General features: G+C 43.1%; 2 protein-coding genes across 2 annotated transcripts; both read right to left on the minus strand.

Annotated features, from left to right (window-relative positions):
- Positions 1–17,388: 17,388 nt before the first annotated feature.
- Positions 17,389–17,760, minus strand: LOC6732341. Its single transcript, XM_002079428.4, has 2 exons — positions 17,681–17,760; positions 17,389–17,616 (listed from the first exon to the last, which is right to left on the minus strand). Exons 1-2 carry the CDS (start codon positions 17,690–17,692, stop codon positions 17,449–17,451), a joined length of 180 nt encoding a protein of 59 aa, XP_002079464.1. The 5' UTR covers positions 17,693–17,760; the 3' UTR covers positions 17,389–17,448.
- A 998-nt stretch (positions 17,761–18,758) lies between these two features.
- On the minus strand, positions 18,759–19,094 carry LOC6732342. Its single transcript, XM_002079429.4, has 2 exons — positions 18,992–19,094; positions 18,759–18,930 (listed from the first exon to the last, which is right to left on the minus strand). The coding sequence occupies exons 1-2, from the start codon at positions 19,001–19,003 to the stop codon at positions 18,763–18,765; spliced, it is 180 nt and encodes a 59-aa protein (XP_002079465.1). The 5' UTR covers positions 19,004–19,094; the 3' UTR covers positions 18,759–18,762.
- Between the last annotated feature and the right edge of the window lie 8,769 nt (positions 19,095–27,863).

The following is a 27,863-nucleotide window of genomic DNA, read 5'->3' on the forward strand; positions in this document are numbered from 1 at the left end:
ACTCGTGACTGAGTGCGCGAGTGTCGGTTGTTTATGGGTCTTACGGGGAACGAGCTATTCGGAAATTGTGGCTGCGAAGGGCAAAAGGGGGTAAAGTGGTCTAGAGTCAAACATATTTTGCAGTTAAGGGAATGCAACGTAAGAAATTGCTCGCTGACATGCGACTTGGAAAAAGTAATCTAAGAACGGATTGATGGATGAATCGTTAGTCAGGATGTGGATGGTGGTACTCAAACGGCGGATGACTGAGTTATGATATGGCATTCAGCATCTGTATAATACGCTTTTTGACTAGAAGAAGTAAATAGTGAAATATTTATTTTTAAAGAAAATATGTATATAAAATGCAAGGGGTCACAATGTCTTTTCAGTAATTTGCTTCGAAACAAAATTACATCATAATTCATTCCATTTTTTTTAGCTGCGAGGTGATAAAAAGAATGGTATTGAAAAGGCTTATCCTTTGTTATTACATGCAAAGTGCGGTCAAAGTTTATTCGCTGTCGGAGTAGAGCAAACTAGTTTACCAGTAACCCCGACTGCACACGGGCTTCCACCCCGAAACATCTCAACTGATTGTTGCCCACGACCAAACAACTTTCGCCTCCAATCAGTCAGTCAATCAATCAATCAATCATTCAGCGCTCAACTGACAATTTGGAGCCCCCTCCCCCCTGGAGCGGGTGCCACCACCTCGGCGACTCAGTCACGCCCTTTACGGTGGTGCAACGTCTACGTTCAGGTGGTTGGGGTTGCGGTGCATGTGCATGTGCCACTCACTGGCAATTAAGGCCGAAATAAAATAATACACCGAAAATGCCAATTAACCTTTGAATGCCATGCATGACCACGTAGCCCCTGCACTCGATGCACCGGAATGGGCTATGTGCTGCACTGTGTGTGTTCGGGGGGCCGAAAGATAAAATAATTACCCAGACGCATAACTCGAAAGTAAAATATAAATTTAATTTATGCATGCACACAACGACGGACAAGAAAAAGGACCGACCGAAAAGCACCCGGATCCGTAGCCAGTGCAATTTATCTCACGCGGATCGCAGATATACACATCCATCCATCCAACCATCCAGCCATCCCCCCCGATCCCCATTTGGCCCACCAGTGCATCGCCTGCATTTCGATGGCGGAGCCCTAAATATGAAATAATTTATGATGCGACATTTTCATCAGCAATTCGTTAAAATTCATGCATGCATGCATTTTTAAGCAGTCGTCCCCCCTCCGAACACCACTCACTCCGCCACTGAGCCACCCCTTTCGGTGCCGTATTTATAAATTTATTAAGCCCTGAAAGGAGGGGATCACTCCTTGGCCCTGAGTTCGGCAGACAAAGCCGGGCGACGACAACACGAATCGCATGTAAAATTCTTATTTTAATCGATGCAAATATGCAGCAGCAGCAGCGGCAACAACAATTGCTGATGACGCCGATGGTGGTGCATGCTGCATGACAGGCGGTGGTGCAGTGGCAAGGTGGTGTGCTGCATGTGTGTGTCGCCGGGGAGGCCTGCAGGCCTGAAGGGAAACAGAAACTCGGCCATCGCGATAATAAATCAATTTTCACAATAAACTGTTGTGTGCCCTGGCGGCAGACGAAGTCGATGGCTGACTGTACAGTGGGACCTAGAAAGGAGGAATAACAAAACCATAACATACGCGGCTTGCAAGATTAAAATTTGATTTGAAGCGAAATCCGATGATATTAACAAACTTACTTATATATCTTTTCATTAAGAAATAATCTTTGATCCGCATTAGTGGGTCCAAAAATCATGGTTTTCAGTAAAATGTAATAAAGAAAGAAAATGTAAAAGTAACTTTTCACCATTTCAAAAAGCATGAAATTTACTCTTAATATGATTTTTTCCTATTAACTTGATTCCACTGTGCAACTCAGCCCTATTTGGTGCGAGGGGCTTGCATTTCTCGCACCACTTCATGTCTTGGCAGCGACACAATAAATTAACTGCACTGCAATTATTTTCACATTTTCGCAAAGTGAATAAAAATTATAAAATTATGTGGAAGCGATGAAAGGGGCGTGGACCCCTCAAGGGGGCAGCTCGATAGCGTGGCCGCGAAAGTGAGAGCTTATGTAAGGGATTAGCTGGGGGCCAAGCATGTGACGCCTGACCCTTGGCCTTCCCCCTTCCCAGCCAAGCACCTTGAGTGCCGGTTTCCCCCAGAAAAACCAGTCCAGTCTGCAGTTAATCAAAATATCAAATTAACTGTCGTGTCTGTGGCAAATAAATCAAAATAAAAGCCGGTCCCAGGCTTCGAGCACAGCTGAACTGAATCGGGCTAAAAAACACCGCCCCCTTCGAGACCCCCTTGGCTACCCTGCCCCCAGGGCCACCTCCTCAATCAAGCCAACTGATGACGCTCCCCTATGAAAATTTCACATGCAGAGACTGCCTGATGAGTGAGCTGAATTTATTATAGGCCATGGCGATGGCGATGTACGCGATTTTATGAATGAGCAGCGAGGTGTGAGATGCGGCAGAAGGCAAGGGGCCGAATTGGCGAAGGGGCGAGTTTGGTGTGTCGTCAACGCCTTTGGCGGTGATTATTCAATGTCAAAACTTAATGTCCCCAAATTGCAGTTGTTGTCAGCGGTCAGCCGTGAAATTGAATGCATGTCGCCCGGATGCAGAAAGCGGGTTCACAAGTGCCCGATGCGGCAGCTGTTGCATAGTTTTAGGCGCGACACATGTCAACTCCTGCCACCCTCGATCCCTCAATCTTGCCATGCGGCGATTATACCCCAAACGCAGCCGGCGATTCGAGCAATCCGAAAAAATAATAAAATCAAAAGGTTGGCAATCGGTAGTGAATGCTGAAATACACTCATAAGTCGAATATTTATTCTTAATTTAAAATAAATTGATTTTTTTGTCTTTAATTGGTAATTATAAGTTTGTTTGTTTGATTAGTTTTATTAACATATTTAGTTAACAAAATATTTTCTGCACTTGAGGCTCTCTTTTAAATTCAGGCTAAAAGTGTGCAACTCACAGTCAGGGTATTAAATTCCCCAATCCATGGTCAGCCAAACTCAACCCGAACGCCACTCGAGCTCAACTCATTTGGCAGCAGCTGCCATGGGGCATGTCCAGTTGCACGGAGGGATTGAGAGTAATGATCGGGAAGGGGGCGAGTCCGAGTTGGGAGAAGCTTGTTACCATAAAATTGGTGTAAACGAATTGCAGTCATCGTCATCGTCGTCGTCGACGGTCTGTCGGCATTGCAAAAGTCCAAATCGCTCGTGGAGCGGGGGGTGCGTCATTGTGAAATGTCTGTAATTTGGACAATTTGATGAATGGTTATTTGCCACGAGATGGCAAAGTGGTCATTATTCTTTATCTCCTTCGCTCGTTCCTTTTTCTCCACTCTGCTGCATTTTTTCGGTTACATTTTTTTCGTTCAACGTTTACTAACTTTTTCATTGCACATTTGGTGCAGCTTTTTAGCATTTTTTGGTCACCTCTGCAGCAGCAGAACTAAGTGTATTGTTGTTCAGAGGATATCATCAGTTGGTTATTAAGTACTCGGACAGCAATCTTTATAAACAAGGATATCATATTTTGAAGTATCCATTTATGAATGTACTATTTAGTGGAAAGTATTTCAAAAATAAGTGCATTAGGTTATTGGTTTTTGATTGACTATAAACTTTGAAAGATATTTTAAGACAATTTTATGGATAAGGAATTTATTTCTAGAAATGGGTATCTTCGAAACTATATTACTCAAGCATATCTGACATTTAAAGCATATACGAAAACAATCCAATTAAGAATATTTTTCTGAAAACTTTTTGAAACTGGAAAATGTTTCTTACAGGGTATTTTAAAAACTGGGTACATAAGCTCAGTTGCCCATGTTCGGTGCTTTGTTTTAACGAGCCGTTTCATGGAGGAATAAATGGCAATTGCTTTGCCTGCTGCTCGTTTCATAATTCAATAAATTCACAAGGCGTTCACCTGGCTGCTTGGAAGCGGTAATATTGTCATTAGCCCCTTTTACCCACAGTTAATGGGGGCTTGGGTGGCTATGATCGCTGGGTGGAGACGGATTCGTGACCCGTTATCATTTGGGCCAGGCGATCGCAGCCCCCATTTGGTCGGTTGGTCGTTTTGGCCTGGTCTGCTGATGTGCTGTGTGCGGTCGCGGTCAGCTGAAAGCCATCTGTTTGGCCACCCTCTTTAGCCACAAACCAGCAACGCTCCTGCCACGCCCCCACCCCGAGATCGCCCTTGGGCTGCCCAGAATGCGTTCCACATGGCGGCAGGCCTAATTACATTTCTCGGCAAATGGCAAATGGAGAATGGCGTGATTGCACACGCAAATGCGCTCCGTTGTTTATATGCGTAGCAAATAGATTTATGCGCTCGTATTTTACACGGTTAATTCCTTAAGGCAAAGCCCCCACAGTTGGAGCGGAAGAAGCAACTGAGGCACTAACTGCACTGCACTGCGAAGAAAATACAGTTTATTAAGTTTACAGCTTATTTATTCTTGAGTAGCACTTTTGTTTAAAATGTATTTTCTTAGCACGGCCATAACTTAAGTTTAAAGAGGCAATATGACCATTTAAGTCTAGAGCCATGAGCCCTGCATTACTTCACCTATGAAATGTCAAATTTTCTTTCAGTGGCCTAACCCCTTCCCAGTGTCTGGTCACTTCCCACTGTTCATCTGAATGGATATGCCAGTTCCTGCCTATTGCTCTGGGCCTTCTCCACATAGGGTCCCTCTCTTTTGGTCTGGGAAGTACGCTAAGCATGCGACCAACGACCCACTCGTGCAAGTACTTAAATTACCAAATGGGTTATGCCCTCGCAAATATTCCAGAAATGTCTAAGAAAATACAAGGGGCTAAACGGACCAACATTTAAGGCAAACTGCATTGGAATTGAGTCTGCGCAGGCAGATATGTATATAAAAAATACCAGCGACTTTCAGTTTTGTGGCAATAAGAACTCTAGTAAATCAATATGACTTTGTTTAAATAAACAATAAAATAATTTCTTGGCACGCATGAAGTGTTGAATCATGGCGGTATCTTAAAATTCAGTCTCCAAAATCAACGCCCCCTTGAATGTCGCCGGCACTTGCTCTGCTGTTTAATTTTCCGGACTGTTCATTAATCAAATGTTGCCTTATTTGCATTGGCTCAGCTTCATCCATTTGGCCCCTGCCCCTGCGGATCCCTCACCAACTTGGAATGCCCGGGTTTAATAAATGGGCTATGAAATGGCCTAGGCATCTTCCACAGCCACCACATCCCGATTCCCCTAGGTCGCTTAATTTATTTGTAAATATTAACACATAAATTTTTCAGAACGAACGTTTCGCGATGTTGTTCTGGGGATTTGTGTGGAGCTCCGGGGCATTTATCAATATTTTATTGGCCCCATAAGCTTATTAATTGTCCGGGTTACCTTTTTGTGGGGGATTTAATTAGCCGACAGTGGCATTGTAATTGCATTGCCAATGCTGGAGCAATCCATTCGATTCATCACCATGAAGGTATTGGACCAAAAACTCCCCATATGCGAAGATTCGTGTGGTGCGTCATTTGTGCGCATGGTAACACTGACCACAAACGAACTGCAAGGACACTGATGACGGGTAATGGAATAAAATGGAATGAATCGGATGGAGATGGGCGAACGGAACGAACTGGCGGCTGCTCCTGACAAGTGCACACGAATGAGTTTCATGAGCTGAACTCGTCCGGACGTACTCCGGGGATCGGGGACATGGAAATACTCTCCCCGCATTAAAAGTAATAATACGAAAAATCGATTTACATGTGAATGCAGAAGTAATCCCGAGATAAGGTTAATCAACTTAACTTTTGTATTGTATATGAAAATTATATTTTGTAAAAAGTATTCTTTTTTATTCCACACATGTATCGTCAAGACTATTTTATAGTTATAGTTTAAGTTATGAATGAAATAATAGCGAATCTGCCATTGAGGTCTACTTTCCCCAGCTGTGTTAGGGTATTCAGGAATTCCTCTTCCGGCTTGACTGAGTGACAGCTGCTTGCCAGTCGGACATTACGTGTGGCTGAAGCTAACCGTACTCGTACTCCCAGTCCAGATGGCTCCTCCGCCTGCCTGGACACATGAAGATGACATGAGTCTGCCCGCCCCTGGCTGTAAACTCTGATGATGGCCTCTCCTGGCAGGCAACTCATGCTGAAAAATCCTGTTGACGAGGATAAAATGCAAAAACAAGCCGAGTCGAGTCGAGGAAGAGGCGGAGCTAAGTGAAGTGTAGACACAGTGTCGGGCTTTGCATCCTGGGACGAGACTTGGCTTGGGATAAGTTTATTGTTGTATGTGCCACACGAATTGTTTTCTGGTCAAATCTGTCACTCGGCCTGTCCAACTGTCACAGTCTAAAAGGAGAGGAAAGAGCCAAGTTGGGGAAAGAAAATGCCATGACATGGACCCTAGTACCAGGACCAGCTAGACTCCAACCCCCCATTCCAGGGTTCAAATGCTAGAGATTGATGATGGCATTGTGTTGATTGTGGAAAATGTGTGATAACCTAATGGCATAGGAAATTGTAAATTATATTTTCACCTGATGAATAATAACTGGGTTTAGAACATGGGGCAGAAGGTAAACTAATCCAATCTTATTCTGAAACGATAGTAAGTTAAAACCACTCGATAACGACGAGGCCTACCTGATTTGAACAGATTGCGCTGAGAAAATGAGCACCCGCGGCTTTTGCTTATGGCCGATTACACACAAAGACGTTTCGCCGACGGCTGTCTGGGATCGATAGCCTATTTTCCCGACTTCCTGGGGGGCACCATGCTGATTTCAATTTCTCGCAGCGCAACATGAAACGCTACAAAATAATAATGATGACGATTGGCCCGGTCCGGGCATTACTTTGCAGTCAAGTATCTCGATGCCTTGCGCATTTCTTGACTTCTCAATGATAGAGCCCGGCGCACTCGTCGGCTTCCTTTCTTTCGGCAATTTCTTTATTATTGCTCAGTGGATTTTCGTTCGTTTTCGAATTCGACGATCCATCGAAGCGACCGCATGTGGTCACAACTCCCGGACGAAAAGAAATAAATGGGCTTGGGATAGAAACCGTTCGTTCGATTCATTCATGAAACCCTCGACTAATTCAAGCTGAAATGTGTGAACAACAATGGAGGAAGGCAACACAGGCAACCAGGCAGCCTCACAGCCTCGTCTGTTGATTAATGTATGAACGCACATCGGCAGTCGGTTCGTCCCCATCCTCTCCAGAAATCCAGTAGCCACGCTGCTCTGTCGATCGGACTGAGTGTCATTAAGGTTGACTGGAGCGCAGCTGGAACCGCCTGCGGATTCGATTCCGGACTCCTAACTAGAACTCGGGCGCGGAGAAAATGTCAAATCGCTTTTGGCGCAAAATGCGATTTGGTGCAACTCAATACAGGCCCAGTTTGCTGGCCGTAATTGCCGGCCAAGTGAGTTCATTTGAGCGATCATGCATCATGCATGATGATGATCGAAAATGGGTATGGTACTGATGCGGGTACGAGATCGGGATCGGCATCGGTTTCGGTTACCGGGGATCATGAGCACTGAATCTCCTCTGCTGACGGGGCGTAAATAAATCCAATTTGTTGCGCGCGTGAGCGTTTGACTGTTTTTCTCGGTTATTTTTATTTTTCTTCTCCAGATCGGTCGTTGTGCCTCTTCCTCAAGTTGGCCATCCATCTACGATCGTATAATGTCTTGGCTTTCCGGTTGCCACAACATGTCAATCATGCTCCATGGCATATCAAACGCATTTCCCATTGTTCGGATTGATATTTTCTTGTTGACTTCGCCTTTTTTTTGCCATAATTTATTGTGATCGGTTCGTTTTGCAGCTTTGGCTGATGATTTTATAATGGGATTTGTGTTCATGCTGGCCGGTTAGATGATCAGGTCGATGACGAGGCACGGTGCGGATGAGTTATGGCCGCAAAGTGTGACGAAACTGTCTTGATTGGTAGTAATTGTATATTTAGTTTAAGGAGAAAAACGTATTTCTTAAGATCATTAGTTAACCAATGTACTCTCGTATTTCACACACTTATAAAAAGTAATACTTAATGATAAATATATATGGAAAATTATTAGGTTAATTGTAAATAATATTTCACTGTTCGAAAGATATACCGCATGGCGAAGGATATGTAGAAAATCATAAATCGAAAGCCCCTTTATAAGCAATCTCTAATGAGAATATACAGAACCAAGAAATAAACAATAGAATAAATACGGCATTTCAGATCATAAATAACCGAACATGTAAGAAATGGTGGAAAATGCCTTCGCATAATACCAAAGTTTTCGTTAAACGATTGCGGGTATGGGGAGCGAATAAACGCAATGGGAAAAATCCGTACCCAGCCCAATCCCCTCGAGAACCACTTGTTTTATGGCCAGCAATATTTTTGCATGCTGAGGCAGAGGGAAAAGGGTGGGAAAACACCGCCGCCGCCTGAGAGCGACAAAAAGACGTTAATCACGTTGAGTTATGTGACATTCTTATATCTCTGCGCCACCAAAGTGTCACGTACGCATTTGTTCCAAGCCAACCGCTTCGGCGGCGTGTGTGAGTGGGTGGTTCAGTGGTTTGGTGGTTCGGTGGTTCAGTGGGTGGTTGGCAGTAGCTGTTGCTTTTGCTGCTGCTGCTGCTGTCAGTTTGCCATTGTTATTTGCTGCAATTTTGCAGTTTTCTTTTGCCTGCTCGCCGTCTCGTTTCTTTTCAGCCAGTTCGTTTGGGATTTTATCGCCAGGATAGCGAACAGAAACTGAACTGAACTTCACTACTGGCAGTATCTTCTTCTTCTTCTGCAGCATATGCCACACACTCCACAGAAAAATGGTGTTTTTATTTTCCGCTCCTTACCCTTTTTTCCATCGCAAAATTTTCTGTGATTTTTTCCACACACTCGTGTTACAAAACACAACACGAGACAAAAGGGATTTTTCTTATTTCGCCTTCGTCATGCGAGTGGGTGTGTGTGTGTTAGTTTGTTTGCTGAGTTTTGCCGTATTTGTTTGTTTGTCATTTCCTTTGTTCTTTCCCTGCTCTCTGCCATTGTCAACACTCTCTCCTCTTGTTTGCGGCTGTTTTGGGTGCAAATTGCACTTTTGTTGGAACAAATGCGATGGAAACAATGCCACCATTGAGAGGAAACGAAAGATAGACATAGGCAGAGGGTGTGGGCTAAAACTCCTTTTCATTTCGCTTAACTTTTCACTTTTTCAACTCATTTCAAGCCATGGAACTTTACCCCTTTACCACTCATTCCACAGAATCCACTGCTCTTGTCTGATTGTCTGCCTGCCGTTGACAGTTTGACTTATGCGACTTATGCAATCTGGAAATTACTCTTTGAGTTGGTTCTCCCGGTAAGTGACATTTTGCCACAGATGGGTTAGATTCCTATAGGAAACAATAAATTCTAAACAATAATTCTATAGAGTTGTTTACTAATGACGACCTAATGATACCTACTAGTGCTAGACAATTAAAGTAAATTAATTCTTTTATTTGTCTCTTATATATATATTACATATAGATATTATGAATTAGCACACGTTATCAATTCTTCCGTCACACAAGTTAAATTCCAATCGTTTATTTCCCCGATTTTCCGCGTCAAAGCGTGCCGCCGCCTATGGCCGCTTTTCATATTTTGGTAATTTTGACAAATCGTTGCTCATCAGCGGCAGAAAGCGAATTGTCCCAAATGGTTTAGAAAAATGCCCGAGGCGCATGAAGTAAATTAATTACGCCTTTCAATCATTTTGAAATGTATCTTTTTCCTGGCCCAAATTGGGCGCATCATTTGTCAGAGGGCAATCCGCCCCCACCCCACCTAATTCGGTATCCCCAAAACATTTGCGTGTTCATGTCAGTTGGCCCGGTCGAAATGCGTCGATGGCGTCGAAAAAGAAATGGTAGGAGGAGTGCCTTCAAGGGAGTGAGTTAATCGAAACCCATCAACTCGACGGCGGCGGCGGCAGAAGCAATAATCAAAAGCTGTAATTATGTATTATTTATTTTTTATTTATTGTGCATTACTCACGGCGAGAATCGGTACCGATATGAGGGAAGCCGATCGCCAGCTGATTTATTGTTGATAAATTTATGAAAAAATTTCCTTACCGACCCTTTTCTGGCCAGAACTTGCTGCCAGAGCGGCCCGGCAGGCTGGAACTCATCAATATCATTAATCATAAAATTAAGTATCATTTATATTAATTTATTATTGTGCCACAGAAATTTCAACAGAGCATTCGTTGCCATTCTCGGCACCACCGCTGGCTCCACTGATTTATCATATAATGCTCATTATCGTCCTCATATTTATCATGATGATGTTGTGCTCATTTTCGTCAGTCTCACGTCTCGCTCTGGCCGGCTACTCTGTCTCTGTCTCATTCGCTGGCCATCATTAATCAGCGGCCAATCCCCCCTCTCGCTCGCTCGTCATTAGCCCTCTCTCTCGCTCCTTTCGTGCCCAGCTCGAAGCGGTGTAATTAATTATGGTCTTTTGTATTCCGCCGACAATTTTCAGTGCTTTATGGCTCTCCTCTCTTCTGGGCTTATGAAATATTGTGTATAAATTGGAAGCACTTAATCATTTCGATTTACATTTTAATTAAAATATTATATATCAAAACGGGTCCCCGATGATCGGATGCCGGGTGCCGGCCGCCAGGGGGCGCTTAACCCAAAACATGTGTCGATGGGTAATGCCGCAAAGTGTCTGGCTTTTGCCGGGGTTCCCCATTATGGAGTAATTTGTAAGTTTTATATACTGGCAAAAAGAGTCAATTAAATAACCCAAACTATGAATTTAATTCCCGCAAACACGTTACATCCGGTGAGCTCCTGTTGGAAGGACATTTTAATCTACAACATTGGGTGTCAAAGGGCATTCCAATGGAAAATAATAATGGAACAAAAAGGGGACTCAAAGGCAGGCCAAGAGTCAGACAGGAGTCATTGCCGAACAAACAATGAATGGCATGAAAGGAACGATTCTAAGCCAGAATAGGAGCCAATCTAACGACTAGCTAAAAAATTAAAACGAAATGCTATGGCCAAGCCAACACGAATCGAAGAGGGAAAACGTCTGGGACTCCTTGGCCAATTCACAATTTAACAAACTAATAAATATTTTGCTTTCGCCTTCCGGCGCTGCAGGCTCTGAGCAATGTGCTCGCTCCAAAGGACATGGATTCCAGTGCCTGGAAAAATGGAGCAATTTCTTTGGCATCTCCAAAGTGCTGGGAACTCAGGGGCAGGGGGAAAGCACTTGGGAGAATGGTAAGGAGGAGCAGGCAGAAATATATAAATCAAAGGTTGCACTTAACTTTAGCCTGCTCGATGTCGTTGCCAGGATAACAACAAGAACGATGAGTATTGCTGGTGAAATGCATCTAGCGATGGCAACGTGAGTCGTGCAGACGAAGTAAAATAATGTGATGGCCCTGATTAAACTTAATTCAAACTCAAAAATGTATATATTTTTGATTGTAAGCTGACTATATGAAGACGTTTATTAAAAATATACCCATTAATTCTGATAGTATCGAGATTAAATGTAGCACTAATCCAATAAACATGCAGATCGTTTGCGATCAAGTCGTATATTTTTATGGAACTACAAATGGTGTATATTTTAATTTTTTTGTGTCTCGTAATTTTAAAGAAAATTCACGTAAATATTATTAATAAAATATTAAAAAAGTTAAAATATTCAATAAAGGTTATAATAAAGTCAATTTAATTCATTTTTTTTTTTTTTGGTGCTGAAAATGTGTTTCGTGGCACGCTGACATCACCAATGGGATCAGCACTGCGGAAGCCTTTGGCTGCTTGATAACTTGATAGGTGCTGGCTGCATTGTTGGTGCCACCGTTGTTGTTATTTCTCTTGTTGTTGTTGTGCTGCTGCCAACAAGGACACTTCGGTGTTGGCCTCAAGAAGGAGCAAGGCGACGGAGGGGGGGGGACAGGATTGCGACTGGGGCTCCGGGATCCGCACATGGCTTGCAACTGCCAGGCTGTCGGATATGCACTGACATAAATTGCTTCAACTGACAACGCCAGCGGACAAGAGGAGCGTGGGGGCGAGACCTGCAGGATGGATACTGCCGTGCCCAGGACCTTGCCCCATGATTACTGCCTCTGTCTCTGTCTCGGTCTCGGCGCTGGCAATAACTTTTCTGTGTCCGGGGCCCCGTCTGCTGCTTTGGGGTAAAATTAATATTAAAATGGAAGCATCGCCTTCGCCCAATGTCCGACGCATTGCAATGCCAGCAAGGACCCACGTTTGGAGGTACACACTCTAAAAAAGAGACTTTCCAATTATTCTGACGGTTTTCGACCAATAAATCGCTGGTAAAACTTTAACCGAACATTTGTATTTTAACTTAATCATTAATTTAATAGTATTAACTGAAATTATTAAACAGGTTTTCCATTTTTCAAGAAAAAGATTCTCGAAGTATTTTTCAGAACATCATATCGTTTTACGACTGGTGGTACATTTTTAAAATTAATCTTTAGAGTGATTACTGTATAATCCTTTTTCTCAGTGGACTTTCGAACTCCCCTCTTCGTAGCTGATGGGGGCACTGCCAGGGCAAAGGACATTTCCAATTTATTTACGCTCAGAGGCACTTTGTCTGCTCCGCTCTTCTTGGCCAAACTCCTCTGATGCTCCTTGTTCGGACTGCTCTCTGCTCCTCGTTCACTACTTTCTCCTGGTCCTTTCCCGCTGTATATGACAGTATTTGTGTAGCTTGTCAGGGGGAAACAGATTGGTAGAAAGGGGGGATCAGAGGTCGAATCTCTTTGCCTCTTTTCTGGTCTGCCTTTTATTTTTGACAGCAAAATGTTCCTTCTGGTCGTGTTAGCGTGAAAAGTGTTGAAAGGTGTGAAAATGAAAATTTACTAGTTGGCCGTCAAGATTTATGCTGCCCAATATTTTCGTTTTTCCCTTCAAAATGGGAGCACGACGGAAAGAGAAACTTTTAAACTTTTTGAAGCGGAGAAATGATAACATCATAATTTGTACATCACCTGTACAAAATAATGTAATTGGAACATAGCCCTCATAATTACGGTCTTCTACAGGATATCCATATGTGTCCTACTCGTCTATGTTCACTTATAAGAACTCACAGTATTATAAAACGCAAATATTTATATTTTTGTAAGAAAACCAACCATGTCATCATGCTTTCCACACCAGTAAGGTATGATATATATATTTCTTCCAATTATTAATTCCCATGCTGCAACGCCTCTAATATCAATTTCCGCTTGTGCTTGGGATCCATTGCGAATGTCCTCCCCTGATTGTCTTATCGATTGCCGACAACCTGATCCAATACTTCACTCCCGTCTGTCACTCGCACTGTCGTCGATTGGCATCCCGACTTGACATATCCCACAGCAGCAGCAACAAATCTTGTGTCAAGCATCCCGACACGCACTTGATAAATTATTATCTGCAGTCCGGGTGATGAAAGGCAATGAAGTTAGTGGAGGAGAATGGGCGAAAAGCCCCCACAGAGTTCGCATCGGTGCCCTCAGTGCCCTGCACTTTGCACTTTGGCTCAATTTATATTTAAAAGACAGGGGGTATTTGCACTGCGATCTAAAGGATTGCAATGCAGAGAAAAAAAGTGGAAGGCCAATCGTAACCGGAAATGGAAGCTTAAACAATTTAATTCAGCCATGTTTCTCCATGATCTCTCAAATTGAAAATTACCAATTAGGTAATACTTTTATATATTTTTTTAAATAACAATAAGCAAAAACGTAAAAGAAAAAAATGATCTCTTACTTTTGAAATACTTTATATTGCGGTTGAATATTATAAAATAGCTTCGTTCTATATTGAAGACAGTAATCATTATATTTTTAATCGCAAAGCAGAGTGATATCGCTTCCACAAAAGAGTGAATCTGAGTGCAACATTTTTCTTCATGAAAAACACACAAACAATTCAGAATAATCTTTTACTTATATTTTCTTAGTATGGGTTTTTACACAGAATTGATTGATGATATAGTTTCCCTGAAATCTGGCATGGTTGCATACATATTAAACACATTTGTGATACTTGTTTTCAGTGCATCTAGAATGGACAATCTCCAGCCAGGACAAGGGAAAGGGAAGGAGCTTCTGCAGGAGTGGCCGGAAAAGTGTCCAACAGTTCTCCAGAGCGACGCGTAAGTGGAGCGGTAAACAAGTGACCCGACCACGCCCACCGGTCACCCACAAGGAGGCCGCAGGATGTTGGCAATCGAAGGCAGTGAAAGCAAGGAATAAGGAAGCTGGGGAAGCCGAGAGTTGTGGGCAAAATGTTGGCTGCAGTCGCTCAGCGGGCGGGCGCCATTTACCAAGTGTCAAAAGCAAAGCTAAAGCTATTGTCGACATGACTTTGGACGACAACAACAGCAAGAAGAGTGCTTTCTCACCGAAAAAGTGAAATGCTTTGTTGGCAATTGCCGAGGAGTTTCCCGGAGCAAGTCGGAGAACTTGCAGCTGTGCAGGATCTGCCGGCTCTGTCGGTCTTGCTGGAAAGGATAGTGGAAAAGGAGCGATGGCGGCAGCATGTGTCAACTTCTTTTCAGACCGAGAAAGGGATTTTCCTCTCCGGCGGGTCAAGACGAAGGCGGACCCGATAGAAAAGTGGGTGACAAGTAACCGGAAAATGTATTTTATTGTTTGCATCCGGACATTTCGTTTTCCCGACCTCTGCCCCCCGACTGTTCGGGCATTTCACCCCGCAGAATCGCCAACCGACTAGTGACTTGGTCTTCTGGCACTAAATTTGTCGAGTAATTGATGATATTGCACTTTTTCTCCAAACTCGTTCAAGAAGGAGAGCTGCAGATGTTCTAAGAGTTGAGGGCGTTATTGTGGTAATGTCCTGGTTGAGAAGAGTGACAGCGTAATGGATGGAGATATGTACTCATGGATAGTTGAAAAAGGAAATGCTGGTGCTATTGGCATAAATGGAGTAGTGGCATATAATCAGCTCACATCGGTTCAACAAAATTTTATGGGCGCTTAGCGTTTGGAATTTCTATTATAAGATTAACCAAAATATTTTATTGGTGCATTGTAATAAACACCGATCCTCAGTGCTCAATGCCATGTTCTCTGTCTCTGTCCACCTCCCACTGACCACCCATTTGAACCAGTTCGAGTCAGGCTAACTTGATAGATTGTCTAAATGTGCTGCGTATGAATGAATGAATGAATGAATAAGCGAGTGCGAGTACAGCCCCTTCTGCCAAGCAAGCCCCCTGTCCGCCAGCTAATGGCCACCTCGAATACGCCCGTTGGGTCCGCCTGATGCTTCTACGAGATTGATGGCCAAAATGGCTGTTGAAACAACGGCAAAGCGAACAGGCAGCAGTGACTGCCGCTCAATGAAGAAAAATAATCACCAACATCATTTATTTTCCGTTTTGCCTGCCGACGTCGTACAGCACACATCAATCTTTTGCAACAGCAACAGCCAACTATCGACCATGACCAGGCCTGGACTCTGGCTGAAAACAGGGGGATTGAGATTGGTAACCGGGAACTGGGAACTGGGACTTTTGGCCGTGATGTATACTTTTGTGAGCCTGACAGCTTGTGACGTGGATGTGGACGTGGACGAGAAGCCAGGCTTCAGCTTGATGTTTGATGCTTGATGCTAGGAGCCTCCTGGTGGTTGGAGGATTGCGGGGTTTCTAGACTGACAGACGACTTTTGACGTTTGCCTGCAATTAACGATGCCATCCCACTGGCTCAGTGTTGAAAAATGACTGCAGCTGCAGGTGAAAATGGCACGCCAGAGTGTTGGTTAATGACACGACAACAGTTCGAGTCAGCCAGCGAAGAAGAAGACCCCTCCCCCGCATTTAAATCATTAATCCCAATGACAAGGACCCCACACACGCAGCCCCATCACTCAGCCAGAGTGATGTCAAAGATAGACGAGCAGCCCGGAGCAGCGGAGGACGTCTCTGGAAGTGGAAGTTGGATGTGTCAGGAGCAGGGGGAGCATACTCGGAGATGGATCTGGGGTCGGAGTCAGTGTCTAGGAGTCGCGTCCTCGTTTGCTGAGACTAATTTGTGGCTCTCTTCTGAGACGCCCACTATGCGAGCCATTACACTTTGAGAAAATACTGAGATACATGAAACTTAATCCTATGATAAAATGTATATGTTTAAACAATCATTGTTCAGATATTATTTGTATAGTTTTGTAATAAAAATAACTAATTTTCGATTTGGTTAAGTTCAGCGTCATATAGCTTTTTTAATACTTTATGTAGTTAGTATACATTTCGTATTACTTCCTGCTATACAATCTGAATTTTCCACAGTGCAGCCACGATTTTTTGATCCTTGCTGAGGCTCGTTATGTGACTGGTGACTTGGTTTTGTTGCCAGTCACTTGAAAAGTCATTAATCATTTTGGGGGATTTCGCTTTTTGCGCCATTTGGGGCGTAGTTGTGCGCCGAGCTGTCGGAGTCGCTGGATTTCGACTCGGAGTGCTGCAGAAATCCATCACGCACCCAAATGGCAGCCACTCGCATCAGCCACCACCCAACACAGGCAACACATTCAAAGAGGCAACAGCCAACAGCTAACAGCCAACATCAATGTCAACGTCAGGCGGCGGAGCAGGACGCGGATGTGTTCGCGGATGGGAGCGCGGATGTGAGCGCGGACAAGGCGACGGCAGCGACGTCTGACAGGCGGAAGAAAAGAGTCACCCATCAAGTGAGCTGGGCCAAAAAGGACGAGGCGGGGTAGAGCAGTCACTGAATGAAAGTGCTTTGTGATTAGGAGTCAAAGCATATGCTTTTTAATTTGCATGTCAGCTCGCGGTGCCAGATGATGTTCTACACGCGCGGCTTAGATTAGGATGCCTGTCTATTCTACCATGCCTGTCTATTCTAGTCAGCAGGTTACTATCCGCAATTTGTGTTCTTGCCATGTGGGCTTTTGGGAAAATTGTAGCTTAAATGGATTCGTGAAGACTGGAAAGCAAGGGTTCAATTGGTCATATTTGCAACTTGCAATTGATCGTCAATAGGGGAAAAGCAAAACATAATATAAATTTATAACTAAAAACAAGAATGAACGCTATTCCTATCAGGTAGTACTTAAGTAGAGTGAGTGCTAAGAAGAATTTTATATTGTATTCTTATTCCAGCGCTCACAGATCCCGAGATGTTATCGTTCATTTTTGGGTGTCCATACCTTTTTAAAACTACTGCAAAAAACTAACAAAAACTAACAAAACTAACTTTTCTAAGATGCTCTATTTTATTACCACTTGATGTTAATTGTATTCTTTTCATGATCAGTTAACCTCTTTTTCCATGGTTATAAATATTTTTGCTGTTCCGCATCAGCTCCGTGATTGGATAGCTACCGCCTTGGGCGGCGTCGGCGGTGGGTTCGCACTGTGGGAGATTGCCGAAAACTGGAGCGGCAGTCATCAGGACAACGGCCAAAACGGCGAAAAGAACAGCCTGGTGAAAATGGATTTAAATGTTTAATTAACTCATAATGGATTGAGAAATCTGTTAAACTCACCAACAACTTCATCTTGCGGGATTTGAATTATAAGTATGAATTTTCTGCAGAGCGCAGCGCTTTTTATACCCCAGAGCAGTTTCTTATCGCTTCCACAGTATGATCATTACACACTAAAGCCGCGATAATTGGAAGCTGGGTCGGTCATATTGTAACTCGGTGGAAGAACATAAATATTTCCAATGAATCGCAATAATCAAGAATATTGTTTTTCCTGGTATTACTGCATTTGAGAATTACCTATATTCATCATGGGCTTTTATTATATTGGGGCTTTATATGGGGGTTTTAATTCTACATATCTATTGATTTACAATTAGACAAGTTAAACAACTTTTTTACATAAAGCGCTTGAATTTTTTGGGTATTTCTTAGGCTAACGCTAAGTCATGTCTTTGTTGTTTATATAAAATATTATGTGAGGATTTAGTTGACTTAAATTTCTGGACTGAGCCAATGTTCTAGTTATATTTTCCAGTCGACAAATCAAAACTGGTCAACGGCAATCCACTTTGTTGCACTCCAGCTAGCTGATATCGGAAAAATCAACTAAATATAAGAAAACTGATGTGAAAAGCTTAATTATCTGAGCCCCTGAGTCTAAGAAATCTCACCCTGAAGTTAGGGATATAACTAAGTCCTTTCCACCACTTTACCTTAATTTCGTTAAAAACCGAAAGTTAAAAATCTTGGTCAGAAAGTGTTCTTATTTCTTTTTCACGTTTTGCCTCTTGAGATTCCCCAAATTTTCCCAGTGTATACATACCTATGATGGAATAAATGTGAAATAATAATCGGTCGTAGTATTGAGGTAAGTGGTGATGAATTAATTTTCTCCTCAAAAACTTTATTTTATTTGTTCCGAATATACATAAATAGTTCATCTATAAATACATGCCTTGTTCATCTTAGGATGGATAATATTTAATAAACAGACTTAAGATCAAACACACGGTCATGGGAAGATCGTTCAACCCGATAATATTCATTATTATTTTTATAATAACTAAAAGCATCATTTTATTATTTAGAATTCTCTGTTTATTTAAATAAAGTCGATTTTTGTTTATATTTATGATTAATTAACCTCTTCGGGCGGTATTGTAATTAATTTTGCCTTTTCGCATCAGCTCCGTGATTGGATAGCTACCACCTTGGGCGGCACCGGCGGTGGGTTCACATTGCGGCAGATTCCCGAAAACTGGAACGGTAGTCATCAGGACAACAGCCAAAACGGCGAAAATAACAGCCTGGTGAAATTGATTTAGTGTTTAATAAAATTATTATAATCTCTCAATATGTCCAACTTACCAACAACTTCATCTTGCGAGATTTGAATTTTCAGTTTGAATTCCCTGCAGAGCGCACCGCTTTTTATACATTCAGGTCAAGTTCTTATCGCTTCGACAGGATGATATCTTTACACGCCAAGGTCGCGATAATGCGAAGCTGGGTCGGTGGAAAAAATAAATGCACAATGTTTCCCAAGAACTGCTGTAATCAAAAATGCCGTACTTCCTTGCATTACTGCACATTTGCTGCGTAAGCTAGCGTTGCATTGGCAGTTTTCATGAAGTTATAACTATTTATTTATTTACCCATTTACGATTTATTTTTTAATTGAAATTAACTGGTCAAGGCAATGATATATATTTTACGGCCAACAAACCCAATTGCCTACTCAGCATTAAAATGTTGTAAAACATAACAAACTATTCCACTAACATTATTATTTTATAAATCTTTTAAAATTTTTCTCATTCAAAAATATGGCGCCACCCAGCGGCAATGAGCAGCAAGAAAATAATAAAGGGTAATTTTACTTGTAGACTACAAATGGTTTAACGTTATTACGAGTGTAAATTTACATGTAGCTAAGTTTCGAACCAAAAGGCTTGTGTATTGGGTAGATTAACTTAACGAAGTAGCGGCGACACCTGAAAACTTATCGAAGCGTTGACAGAACTGTATAACTTCTGTTAAGTGTGAAACAGTGCATTGTGACAAGCAAATAATCCTTTTGTATTTTAAATTTAGTTTCTTCCTGTGTTCTTAGGAAGGAGAATCCTGCATCGGATAAGTCTCGTTTTTAGTTAAGGTAATCCGCCCCCTTTGAAAATTATTCGAATTAGAGAAAGAAAAACACCACTTACTTAAAAATCCGGCATTTAACCAAGGCAGAAATGAAGAAAGAACTTCTAAGGAGTTTGACTTTTCTCAGTAAGAGTGGACCGGAATTGTAAAATATGTACATTTTTCAACAAGTTTAATACATATTTTTAAAATAGAGTTTGGGATGTTGGTAAAACATGATTTAATGGCAATATAGATATTAAGAGTGTAATGCGTTCAGTAATGATTTAAAATGACAAATTATGGCTTGTGACTTGTGCCAAAGAAAGTCACCAGAAACGTAAAGGTACTAAAAGTTGTTGCTGCTGCCTGTCACCTGCCACTCGGCCATTGAGATCGTCTGCTAAAAGCCGGGCAATTAATAACGCGCACACCCCTCGCGAAACCCAAAGCCAGTCAGTCACTTAATGCTAATACTCTGGAGGCGCGGTGACTAATTAAAACAGCAGTTAAATTAGCAAAGTAAAGCTGGGCGAGTAGTTGACAAATTGTCAGCCGAGATCTCCACACAAACCAAACCGATCCTATTCGAATCGAAACCCGCCGCATCTATCAGCGGCGACAGAAACACTTTGCCTGTCGTCTGCCGGCTTGTTGGTTTCTTGGTTTGTTTGTTTGGCTTTAGCCATCTGGCGAACACTATGAGTTGGCCAATTCTGCGCCATAAGATGCCGTTAAATGGACACGCAGCGCGAGCCACATCTGGAGAACGAGCTAATGCCGAATCCAGAGTCAGAGCTGGAGCCTCGGACTTGCTGCTAGTTCTTGCTTTGCGTAGCCAGAGATGCTTCCTGTTTGATAAATTTGAAAATCAATTGAAAATGCCTGAAAGGCCGACGCATCTTAGTGGGAGACAGACGGACACACACACAAGCCGAGAGAGATTCGCGGAAAAGCAGCTGGAAGCTGTTCCGACTCGAATCGGAGATGCTGCCCCCTGGGAACTGGAAACGCCATTCAGCACTTGGCCAAGTCAACTGCTTATGTAGGACAGGAATTAAGTCAGCCGAATTATTTGAAAGTAATTTGGATTAAAACTAACCTTTGGATGTTCTAATTATTTCGGCTCGGATTTAACAAGTTCTTATTTCATACTATTCATAGCAATGGACATTAGGAATTCTTTAGAAAGTACTAACTCCAAGTAGCACTCAATATGCCTGTCACTAACTGCAGTCACTCCATGAGCACGCACTGGCATTCGCATCTCTGGCACTGGCCATAACCTAGAATATTTTAGTTTTTTATTGATATTTTCTAGCCATCTATTTACCGCGACTGGATCATCTGCCCGATGCTCGATCCGCCAGCCCCGCGCCAATCGATGCAAATAAATCACTATGGAAAATGCAGTCGATGAAAAAAAGCGACGCGTAAGTGCCGCCAAATAAATTTCGCAATTTATTTATTGCAGAGCCGCGCGGGCTGCCGTTCAATTTGGATGATGATGGTGGGATGGAGTGTGGCGATTTCCCCCCCTGCTGCACTCCAACTACTCGGAGTGGAGCGTCCATGGTCAGGTTTTTGGCTATCGGCAACAAACAGGCGCGTCGCGGAAGAAAAGTATTTTATTTCATTGCCAGCAAATTGGCAATAAGTGAAATTTGTTGGCCCCGCTCGGCAGGTGTGCGTGTGTTTGCGAGCTGGCCAATGGCGATTGAAGGAAATGGAAATTTGAATCGCACGCAGATTCCCTTACCGGGGAAAATTGGGTTAGCAATGCCATCTTTTGGGGCGGGCGTGCTCGGGCATTTTTAACAGGTCCTAAAGAGCCACTTAATATATCATCGGGGCGGTTTAATTTGCCGATTAAGTCGCACCTGCGAAATTCCCGGGAAGCGCAAGCGTAACCGATCGACTCTGACCCATTTCGCCATTGTTAACATTCACTTTTGTGGCCGTAATTTATTGTTTTGCCTGCACCTTCAACGGCATGATTTTTGCATAAATAAATCAGCGGAATCAGTCGAGCTGGCGGGGCAAAGTGCAAATGAATTAGCATTTGTATTCACCCGATTCCCATACGCATCATTAGCCTAAGAGGCGGCATCAAGTGTAATTTAACCGTTAACAAAAGCCCATTGTGGGCTAACAACCCATTGTGAAGAGAGTGTGTGTGCGCGTGTGTGGAAAGCCTTTTACCCGCCAGCCGGAGAGAAAAGAATCCGCGCGGACGCAAATTGATTGAACGCCGCGAAGGAGTCGCACTGCAAGATGCACTGCAGTCGGAGCTCCAGCTGGAGTTGGAGTTGGAGTCTAAGCGAGAGATTCTGGCTAATGACCGCAAATTAACACTGGCCAAGGAGCCGCAAGACGAGTGTCATTAACAGAAGTGTTTGCCAGGCGGTCGCTCGAGTGGCAGCCACTCACTTTGGTCTTCGGTTTGGCGCGGGCTTTTAGCATATCTTCTAATAGATCGCCAACTTGGCATACTTAACTTACGTTCGCAGTTAGTGTTTTCCTTAACTCTTTCTGGCCAGTTGACCGTGCTAAGTTGGGCCATAAATCGGCAGTTAACTCTGGAAGATTTGCAGCTACCGTAGTCGCTGGGGGCACTCATAATTTAAAGATTCTTAAAGTTCGGCATGGGTGGCGGGAAAAGTTTTGGAGAAAGAAGAAGTCCATCTCTGTTCTGAATGCAGTAATTGGTGCTGTTATATTTTACTGCCAGATAATGACACCCATAAATGTTATGTTCCCTATTTCATTTTATTATCTTAACATTCTGGAAGTCAACTAAAGTAGCCCCAAAATCAAGATAATTCTATCAATATCCTGACTTTAATGCACTTACCATGTAAGCCATGAAAGACTTTTATGTGGGAAGTTTCACCAAACTAACCCAAATCTTGCCCAATTATCTTACGCTATGAAAAGCTATCCGGTCCACCCCGCTCTTCAATTTGCAAGTTTGAAGCGAAATCCCACCGAAAATGCAACATTTCGTTTGCAAATTGCTTGTGTGTAGGTTTTGGACAACTTTTTATTTCTGTTAGCATCTTTCTATTCCTATAATTACCGCAGAAATCGCATAACAAGCTGCTGCAACGATGATAAAAAACGAAAAGTTCGCAATGGGGGGAGTAGCCGGGGAAACTGGGTCAGCTGTGTGGCATTATTGGTTTAGTGGATCAAACCCACAGCGACTACGCAAAAGGCAATTTGAGTTGCAGAGCAAAACGACATAAAACAAAAAGCATGGACCTCCACTGGCCACATTTATTAGATCAATGTCTCGGCAACCAGAGCACCAACCGTAGTGCAACAGCTACCCACAAGACCAAGACTTGGACTGCTGAATAAATTGCAGAGGCTGCGGCCTACTCGAGCAGCAAGGAAAACAAAAAACCTGGGGAAAACACAAAATCAAACGAATGACTAGCATGAGGCCAATATATAATAATGGTTAAACGCCCAGGCAACGTTGCACTGCACTGCACTGCACCGCAGCAACATCTAATAACAGCAGCAGCAGCAACATCTGCAACAACGGCCACAAGAACAAGCAAACATCCAAACAAGCAGCCAGCTAGCAACTGCCCATTAAACGGAGCTACGGAGAATCCACCTCGATTGGCACTGGCGAAACAATTTAAATAGAATTCGCCAGCATCACTGGGAAATTCGAATTGAATTTGTTGCTGATGCATGTCCATGTTGCTGCTGTTCATGTTCAATTTTCCAGCACCACCCAACCGAAAAATCGGATGGTAAAGATTATCATTAAAATATATTGCTGCCTAAATATGTGAAAGATTTATACACTCTTGGTGTAGCGGAATATAACTGTTTGAAAAAGATAATATTTAGAGGAAATGACAAGGTTATAAAGATTATAGCTTTCCAACTTGTTATCTGCATTAAATATAATTCCATTTGTTATTTCCGCTCATTTATGGACATAGCATACATATAGCTACGATTAAGGCTTAGTTAATCTTCCATGAAATTGATTCCATATTTTATCGACTAGAATGTAGTCAAGTAGGATGGATATCCATGGAAACCCTTCTTCTTCTAGGGTAGCGAGCAGCGATTGTAGGAAACGCATGGGCACACTTGCCGCAAGATTTATATGCATGCATGATCGGTATTAGAAAATTGTCTGAGCAAATGTTTTTGGCAAGCATGTTGCACATGTTGCACATTGCTGCCGCACTGCCACATACTCGTAGTTTCTCCAGCAAGATCAATAAAACCTGGCCGGCTACTGGCCTTGCCTTGGTCGGTTCCGCCTATTGCCGTTTGTTGTCTGCCAGCCTGCATATTAATTTATGTTTCGACATTTGCCTTGGCCCGGAGAATTTCCAAACCGCACTAAAACCACACCCAACCACAATTTGTTGTTTCGCCTCTGCCTCCTGCATTTCGGCTGTTTGGTCAGTCCGCCTGACAGGCGAAGCCTAAAATTCAATTAAAAATATTAAGGCTGAGCCTGGGCAACTACTGCTTATTAGACTTTTTGGCCGAACATTTCTTTATGGATGTTGATTTGGGGTTCTTCCGCCCTGCCCTCGCCCCCGGGGCTTGAGAACATTTTCGATCACAGATATCTGATCGACCCCTTAAGCCCCTTTAACCGATAGTTTGGTCGATTGCTTTGGCTACCGATCAACGACCGAAAGCAATCCAAAAGTGTGTTTATCTAAGCTGAACTGGGAATTATCACTGCTCGTAAAGAAAGACAGCTAAGTTTTATGACTTAATGGTGAAAAATCACAGTGTCGACGTCCAAGATCTATTTCGCATTCAAATCAGAACAAGCACTTCCTTACGACTGCTTTAAAATTGCACTATAATCGTGCTGATAAAGATTCAAACCATAAATGATAATCATAATTATAGGCACTTAATAGGGTTTTGAAAGATAGATGCTACCTCTTGTTAAGTTAACCAAAATTTGAGACATTTTACTTAACATATCTACTAATAAAGCTCAGTATATCTACAAACCATCTCTTCTTTCTCCCAGTAACACCTACCACTTCAGGCCCCCACCCCCCTCACTTCGTTTCGATCTTGAGGCCTTATGATTCGCGATGATCTTGACCATGTTAATTCCCTCGGGGGTGTGTGCTCTGTTACGTTAACTTTGGCTACAAGCCGAAAAAAGATACGCACTGTGCGCGCTCCGTTAACCGGCAGAAACGAGAAACGGTCGACAAATTTATGACTTCACAGTTAACCACGGTCGGAGATGCAGATCCCAGAAGGGGGATCTTTTGACTGTGTGCCCAACTACCGCGCAATTTACGATCGGTTCATTTAGGTGGCCCATTGTCCACCGATGCACCGATGTTTATGCAATGTTTTTGTGATTTCATATCGGCCAGCTGGGAATTTGTAGCGGCAACGCCTTTGCCATCGCCATCGCCATCGCCTTTCATTGTGGGCGTTGGGATCTGGGATCATTTCCCTTTTCCCCCAAGACTTCGGGCATTTCAGTGCCATCTCCATTGAATCTTTCTCCACTTTTCGTTGGCTGCTTATTCTGGGAGAAGCGCACCCTAGCCAAATATGTGCGAGCCAAAAACGTGAGCCGAACAAATTGTTACTGCCTTAAATAGTAAACAGATTTTGTCGTTCATTCCAGCCACGGCCAAAAACGGGCTCTGCGTATTACGGCAGCGACAGGCAAGAGGCTGCATTCGATTCTTCCCAGCCGATTCCCAGAGGGTTGAGCTGGGTCAATCCTCGCCAGAGGTCCCAAGGAGCATTTAAAAATCAATTTGGGCGCATTTATGTTTCACACGATGGCCCAGAGAGGAACCAAAACAGAAACGTCGCAATGTCTGAGCCGGGTAAGTCTTGAGTTTGATGATTATCTCGGTTTGTGTGACTTTCGGTTTCCAAGCTCGTGTACGATTCGTGTAGTATATGGTGTGTGCCTGGAAAATGGATGGAAATGTGTGTCACCGGGTCTCTGTGTCTCCTCATCCACCTCATCCTCCTCCTCCTGGCTGGCTGGCAATCCTCCAGCTTTAGATGCAACTCCCATTCCCAATCCACTGGCACAGCCTCTGCCATTTCCATTTCCATTCCCAATTCGAAACAATTACCAATTGTTTATTTGTTCTTACAACTTGTTGTCGACTTCCCCAGTGGCCTGATGGTGCTGGTGGCCCCACCGATCTACCGTTTTCCTCTTCGCCTCCACGAATTCATCAATTGCCACACTATCTTGATCTCGAGTCGGCGCACAGAAGTTTGCTCTGTCGAAACGGTCCCAAGCCTAAACTTTCCTTGGCCACTTTGACAGTCGGCACTTTATCTTCGCCGGCTTTTAATTTCACTAATGACAATTGATGATCGTAAACGTTTATGAAAATGGAAAACCTAATGAAACCGAATTTCCCCATGTGTTTTAAGCCAAGTTAAATAAGCGTAGAGCAGTCCGGAATGAATTCAATAAATCAGTGGCTTTAAAATATATACACTTTTTTTCAAGTTCAATATGAAAAAATTATCAGTCGAATTGAATAATTTTATAAATTTGGTTCTCTAAAAGAAACAATGCAATTTTAAAAATATTATTTTCAGCAGCATTTATAAATTAAATATAAATAAAATTTCAAAACTTTGAACTTGAATTCTCTTAAGTGTTCGGTTGGCATCCAATTAGCTCAGTTATTGAATAAAATGTGGCACTGCCACACACATTTGGTGAATGCTCGCGGAGGCATTTCAAGATCGCGGCACTCGTAAATCGCCGACCAGCCCACAATGCGATCCCAAAGACAATCCGCAACAGGGATGACTAGAAAAGTATGCCAGCAGCCTTTTGGACTCGGATTTTTGCTGTTCTGCTGCTGCTGCTGCTGCTGCTGCTGCAGCTTCGGCGGCACAGAAGTTGTCATCGTCAATTAGTTTAAAGGCAGTATAAATTTATGTTAACAGCAACCAAACATAATATCCCCCGAGAGTCCAAGCAGCAAGCAGAGCGAAAACGAAACGAAACAATTTTCCCTTTTCACCAACATCAACGCCAGCTACCGTTTCTGCCACTGTTGCAAGTCGCTGATGTTGCTGTTGCAAGTTGCAGATGTTACTGCGGCTGCTGCTGCTGATTTTGTTGTTGCGGCATTGTTTTGGGGCGCGCGATTTCGTGGCCGTTATAACAGGCCCAAAAGAATCCGAGGCAGACGTTATGCCTCAATGAAGTCAGAGTTGGAGTTGAAGTTGGAGCTGGAGCTGAAGATATCTGGGACGGGGAAGCAATCCCCCTGCCCTGTGAGAAGAAGGCCAATTGGGTCGTGGCTGGGCCTTTGATGTTGTCGCAGTTTGTTAGAATCAGTTGCGGCACAATAAGCCGCAATAAGAAACAAAAAGTTGCACATGGGCCCAGGCGTAGCATTATTTAATGTAATCGATCGTGATGGGTTTGTTCTAATTTGCGGTGATTTTGTTTTTGGCGCTTGTTAAGAACGACCGAAGTGAAAGAGCCAAGCGAAATCCTTTGAAGTTGGCCAACGATTTAGTGTCGTATCTTTTATGGTGTATCATAAAAGTTTACTGCCCGGGTGTAATTAGTCGAGGGGCATAAAGAAGTCATTTTTCGCCGTCTAAAATTGTGGTTTATTAACTGGATTAATGAAAATGATAACCAACCGAGAAAAACATTTTAGTTGCTTCATTTACATTTATAATTATTATTACAAAACAAGTATTAAGTCCCCATAAGTTTGCAGAATTTTTTATTTTAAGAACGAATAGATGAGTTTGAATTCAGTATTCTTTCTAGATACATTACTGGTTTCATGGCCATGTTCTTGTTTCCAGTTGCGTATCACAGGCTAATCAGAGCTCGTACCTGCATTATATACATATGCGAAGACTTTTCTCAATCTCAAGCTGGAAAATTGCATGGACAACTAGATGGTAATAGCAGGTGTGCAACATGGTAATGACGACTTTGGCCAGCGGCCTGGTATTGGGTGGAAATGGAGGCCCCAATTGGGGGATGATTGGATGGGACGGGCCGGGGCCGGGGCGCGATCGGGAATTGCGTTGGGAAGAGGCGGACGACTTCCACCCGATCATGGTCATTACG

This window comes from Drosophila simulans, chromosome 2L (genome assembly GCF_016746395.2).
Source record: "Drosophila simulans strain w501 chromosome 2L, Prin_Dsim_3.1, whole genome shotgun sequence".
In the NCBI taxonomy this organism is placed as follows: domain Eukaryota; kingdom Metazoa; phylum Arthropoda; class Insecta; order Diptera; family Drosophilidae; genus Drosophila; species Drosophila simulans.